Source organism: Humulus lupulus, chromosome 1 (assembly GCF_963169125.1).
Source record: "Humulus lupulus chromosome 1, drHumLupu1.1, whole genome shotgun sequence".
In the NCBI taxonomy this organism is placed as follows: Eukaryota; Viridiplantae; Streptophyta; class Magnoliopsida; order Rosales; family Cannabaceae; genus Humulus; species Humulus lupulus.
In genome coordinates this window covers 243,083,147-243,089,368 of record NC_084793.1, presented here as the reverse complement: position 1 = coordinate 243,089,368, position 6,222 = coordinate 243,083,147, and the positions used below count along the sequence as shown (strand labels likewise).

Sequence of the window (6,222 nt, the reverse complement as noted above, 5' to 3'; positions counted from 1 at the left end):
AAACCAAAAAAAAATGAAACAAAAAAAATAATTGATGTAATATTTTTTATTTTATTTTTTAAAACTTAGTATATGGTGTAATTTCCTCATAAAAATAAAATATTTGTATAAAGACCAAACACACCATCTTTATCTCTTCTCCTTTCTTTAGTCGAGTTCCAACTTCCAACTACCCAGTAAAGACAAATCGATGTGGTTGGGGTTCAGTACTTTAGTTTAGCAATATTTAAAAATCCCATGTGAAATATTGTTGCCTGTGCATCACTTTCATTCACATGTAGAGCATTATAACCTCCAATAGTTTCGATCCTTTTGCAAAAAAAAAAAGCTATATTGCACATAATTTCCCTTGTTTGTGATTATCTTTTTCTTTTTGGTCACATATATGGTTTATCTTCAACTTTTTCAGATTTAAAATGATAGCCTTTCATTACGCATGCCCCTTCAAAAGTTCTCTCGCTCTCCTCTCACATAAACCTTGGAACCTTATACAAGCCAACCCTAAAGGGTATCTCCAAATTTTTTATTAATTAAGAATATTCTTAGCTTGATGATTACATAAAAATGTGTAGATTAGATCATTAGAAGAAGAAGAAGAAGAAGAAGATGATGATGATGATGGCCCTAAAAGCCCCTTCAATAAAATCTGTGTAGTGGAATTGCCAACTTGTTCATTACTTTTGAAAGAATTCTTTTGAACAACTTTAAAATGCCATAGTTTCCATTCTCATTGACAATCCTGTTTAACAACTAATTCCAATATGATGCTTTAGACAAAACTTACGTTAAAGGGTATGAATTCAAAACCAAGGTACGTAAGAATACTAACAAAGTTTCTGCTGCATAGAATTAATTAATACTAGTAATAATCTTATAGATATTCATTCCAAAATAAATAAATAAATTAGTCTCTTGATTTATGTCAATTTACGAAGATATACTTTATAAACTGAACTGTACGTCTAGGTCGTCCTGTCCATTAAAATAAATTTTGTTTTAATGTAAAATTACTCACTATTATTAGTAGAGGTGTTAGCACAATTACGTTTATGTAATTTCGACAAAGAAAAAAAACATCTATTATACTTTCCTTTGTCTTTTTTATTATACCATGTCCCTAGCTAGAATCTAAAAACTAATGAATTATATATCGTGAAGCATGACAAGTTAACTTTTAGTGAGGATTCTTGTGATGACCCAAGAGAGATTTTTTACTTTCTAGGGCACACTTATTTGATTTTGGCAATGTGAACACTGCTTTTTGTATTGTGAGACGAAAGAATAAGAATAATATTGTATATGATTAAGATATAGATTTTTTGGTTTTTCTACACCCATTTTTTTATTTTGGTATTGGAAGGGTGGTGGTGGGGGGTGGCCTCCAAAATTCCTTATCTGATGCACAAGAGAAGGGATAAGATGGGCATGCGGTTCGTGAATTTGTATGTTCAAGCAAAGCAAAGCAAGCAAGCAAGCAAAGCGGCCACCCATTATCACCCATAGTTTTGTCTTTTCCCACTCTGTCACTTATGCCTGCGGATAAGAAAGTTGTAGAAGCTGCTAAAGTCATGATCACTGATCCTATATGCTTCTCTCTCTTATTTTTTCTATTTATTTATCAACTTTTGTTTTTTATAGAATATATCTAGTTTGATGATACAGTCTTGAAGTCATTATGTAGTGTTAATTGTTCAGTTTTATTGAGATAACTTGAATGAGCTTCTTTCTTAAAGATAATAATAGAAGTATTTAACCAATTTGTAACTATGTAATTTTGCTATTTTAAGTAATAAACAAGTTTAATTAAATTAAAGTAATAACATTTTAGATACACGCAATACCTTATCATAAGAACTATGGGGTAGTTCAAATTTATTAATATAGAAAATTTTATAAAACATTATTTAGAAACAGACTAATTTACACACCATCACATTTAATTATTATCTCATTTAAATTAATTCTGCGTAATCTTTGGTTGCTTGTTGCACGAAAGTTGGCACCTTCTTTGATGTTCTGTCATGAGTTTAAGCCGTAGGGTTCAAGTTTTTGGACTAAATATAGCAAGAATTATGTCATGGTCTAGAGGTATAGTGAATAACGGGTGAGTTACCACCATATATAAGTTAAACTTATTTATATAAAAATAAGTAAATATACACATATAGTACTAGTCATAATTTAGAATAATGAGTCAAAACTTAATTAGAACTTTAATATATGGATGTATATATTATTTGATAGTTTTCTGGTTGCACACCGTAGTACTCTCTCTTTAATTTGTGGCTTGGAAAGTATTTTTTATTCAAATTTTTTATAATTAGGTATATTGTAGTTATTTAAAACATCTTACAAATTTTAAATAATTTACAGTGTCGAAAACAATGTTCAAATAAGTTATTTTCCACGCACATAAAAAAACAGTCACAAGTGAAACAAATTATTTAAACTTTGTTTTTCGACATAGTAAATTATTTGGAATATGTTAAAAATCTGCAGATGTTCTAAATAACTACAATATACACAACCATAAAAAAAAATAACGCAAAAAATACTTCTCAAGCTAAAAACTAAAGATGAGTGTACCGATGTGTCTCTTTTTGGTGGTACCCGAGAATTTCCCAATATTATTTATTTAAATTAATGTCAACGAACTTAGCACGCTTCATGTTGATCACTCAAGCAGAATAATCTAAAGATGGATTATTTTTTTAATATGAGATATTGTATTGGTTCATAAGTAACATGGCGATTCCCTCAATCAACGCCATTCATTTTGGTCAAGTCTTCTAAGTAGCACTAGACCAAGTTTCCTATTTTTCTCCTCCACTAAATGCTTAAACAACTATTTCATGATTGGTTGATTTATATTCAATTTTAGATCTCAACTTGTATGTAAACAAACCGAAGATCTTACCACTCATTGAAGTAAAAATGAGTAGATCTACGTGTTTTTACCCATTACTATCAAATAATTATATGATACTCTATCCCTAATCATTATAATTTTGATACATTATTTACAGTACAAAAAATATGTGTGTGGCTAATACATATATTTTTTCCGTAGCATCATTTTTTTTAGTAAACATCAAATAAGTGACAAATAAATTAATTTAAATGTACAATGCTTTTTTAATAGTCTATAGAATGTCATAAATATTTAGTGTTTAGACACATATTACATAGAAACAGGTGCTTTGATTCTGTGGATAAAATCTAGGACATAGTATTTAAATATAATTCTCTCCCATGCCGAGATGAACATCTAGCAACTAATGTCTTATTTTAGTAACATGTTCTTGATATTTTGATAAGATTTCCACCCATGCGGTGACGAGTGGATTCATGACACTTTCATAAATTTTAGCTTTATATTATTCTTTTATATGTTTCTGGTTCCCGTTATGTAAAATACACAAAGAAGTAAAATATTTATAAGATAAAAGAGTGAAATATTGCTTAATTACATCCAGGTTAAGTAAACAAAGATACAGAAGTAGTAGTAGACTCTCACAACCAGAGATAAACTCCATCTCCATGGCTCGGCAAGGAAAAAAAATGACCAGGTAACCAAGATGGAGAAATCATCTCTACACATATTACAACATACATATAAAACTAAACAGACTGAGCTATACACCTCTGCAATGTCAAAAATTCCATGGCAGAAGCTGCTACTACTAGTACTTACATCAAACTGAGCCTAATTAACTTGCAAATACAAAAGTAGATACTATATAAACTTGGAAACATTAATACTTGATTAAAGAGAATCCCAATCGATCTCCACTGAAGGGTACTTCCCCAGATCAAAATTCTGTGTGTCATCCCAATGAGAATCGGAGGAGAAATCCAAGAATGTAATATCAGACTCCGGTGAAGATGACCCTGCTGACGACTCATCGGACAAAGGCGAAGACGACGAAGAGCCTTCTAACTCGGCTTTCGGTTCACCGATCGATGAATTATCAGAGACCATCTTGGACTCCATTGGAACTGATACTATTGTTGGTTTCTCCTCTGCCTCGGAACAAGAATCGCCAGAACTGCCTTGTTTCTGCGAATTATTATTAGCCAAGCTTTGGCAAATGGCTTGAAGCTTCGCATCAACGGAGGAATGAAGAGGCTTGTACTCGCCGAACTCGCCTGTGACATGGGCTCCTTCGTGGCGGAGATGAGGGAAATTGAGACGAGCAAACTCTCCCCTGAGCTTATAAGCTGCTTTATCATAAGCCAAAGCAGCTTCCTCAGCTGTGTCAAAGGTACCAAGCCAGAGGCGAGTTCGGTTCTTAGGGAGTCTAATCTCGGCAACCCATTTGCCCCAATGCCGCTGTCTAACTCCCCTGTAGAGCTTGTTTGGTTTTAAAGGAGTACCGACGTGTTTCATGGGGATGGCTTTTGGGCTGAGGTAGTTAAGGGTTTGAGGGTTTAGGCTCTGCCATTGGTTATGGGTTGAGGCTTTAGCCATGGTTGTCATTTGTTGTTTTTGTTGTTGTTGGAAGAAAATTTGGGCTTGGATTTGGACAATCTGAGATTGGGTGAGCTGGTTAAGGCCTAATGATCCAGTCTGTGGCTGAAAGCCCATCTGGTTAATATGCCTGCTGGAGAAGTCTTGGGTTTCAGGGTAAAAGTTTGACTGAGTTGAAGAGACTGGAGAAGAAGAGCAAGAAGGGTAAGAAGAAAAAGAAGATGAAGGAGGAGAAGAGAAAGAAGTAATATAAGAGGTAGAGGGAGAAGCTGGTGAAGCACTTTTCATAAAAGGTTCAAGTGCTTTCATGAGCTCTTCTCTAAAAGGATCTGAGAAAACCGGTGCTTGGCTGCTGCTGCTGCTGCTGTAAAAATCTATAGCTGCTGTCATGGCTCCAATGATAAAAAGGTAAATATAAATCACACAACAAATTCTAACAAGATACTTTTTTTCCCCTAAAACCAGCCTGTTTCTTACCAAAATTAAAGAACAGGAAGTTTCTTTTTTCTTTTAATTTTTTTTTTGTACAGAAAAACAAGAAAAATCCAGAAGAAAAAAGAAAGTGGTTTTTGCACAATCAAGATCTACAAAGTGTTCTCCTAAGCTTAGACCAACCACAGGTATAAAAATTAACCTTTTGATTGATCCAAAAAAAAAAAAACTGGATCTCTATTCTGAATCACCTGGCTTCCAAAACCACCTTTCTGGGTTTGATTTTCTTTAGTTTGAAAACAAGTTTGAACCAAAAAAAAAAAACCACAAAATCACAACTTCGAAAGACAAGACGATGACAGAAAGGGATACAGAGAAGCGGGAAGTAAAGGGAAAAGGGGGGAAATTGAAAGGAAAAATAGTTTACAGGTGCAATTTCTTAAATGAAATTGGAGAGCTTTTCTCTTCAACACTCAATTTTATGTGATCTCTCACTTTGAATTTTGATCTTCGTTTTCAATCTCTCTTGCTGTATATGTGGTCTCCTTCTCTCTGTTTATATAACACTCTCGAGTCGCGCCCATCGATTTAACATCGGAATTTTCCTCCGTCTAACCACGTTTTTCCACCTTAATTAAAAATAATTATAGAAAATACTCCAACTTCAAAGATACCTTTATCCGATGTGGGGCAAGCCAATGACGAGACGCCACGCACGCATTCATTGAATTTAGTAACTGGCAGATGTCTCTTAAACCGGACGTAATGTTACACGTGTTGAAGTATAATTGGTCAGTCGTTTGGTTGACTCTCTGTAGCTCCCGTTATCAAACTTGTGGGAGTCACTGCCGTTTATTGTCGTTTTCTGTTTAATGTTCTCTGCCACCTCATTATTATCACAAATCTAGTGGGCACTCAATTTTTTGTGTTTCTGGTGCTAATCATAATTGGTAAAAACCAAAACTTTGGTGCTTCTATGCAATTGAGATGTTCATTTTGGAAGTAATTGTATAATTATTAGGACGCTTTTATTAGGGTAATAATTACTTATACAGTAATTACCCTATATTTTAAAATATAAGATTTATTTAAATGTAGTCATAATTATTTATTAATTCTTATTATTATTATGTTTGACCATACATTTAGTAACATAAAATAATAACATCATATAATATAAATATTATATAAAATTAATAGAATTTAGTAATTCCACAGTGTAGTTACATCAAATTTTTTGGGCAGTCTATGAGAATTGGAATGTTCAATTGGAATCACTCAATTACCTCAAATTACATATTTATTGTTTAATTACATAG

General features: G+C 33.0%; 1 protein-coding gene across 1 annotated transcript; it reads right to left on the bottom strand.

The window, feature by feature from the left end:
• Positions 1-3,415: 3,415 nt before the first annotated feature.
• Positions 3,416-5,449, bottom strand: LOC133804793 (ethylene-responsive transcription factor RAP2-4-like). The gene has a single exon (XM_062242928.1). The coding sequence runs from the start codon at positions 4,859-4,861 to the stop codon at positions 3,767-3,769; it is 1,095 nt and encodes a 364-aa protein (XP_062098912.1). The 5' UTR covers positions 4,862-5,449; the 3' UTR covers positions 3,416-3,766.
• Between the last annotated feature and the right edge of the window lie 773 nt (positions 5,450-6,222).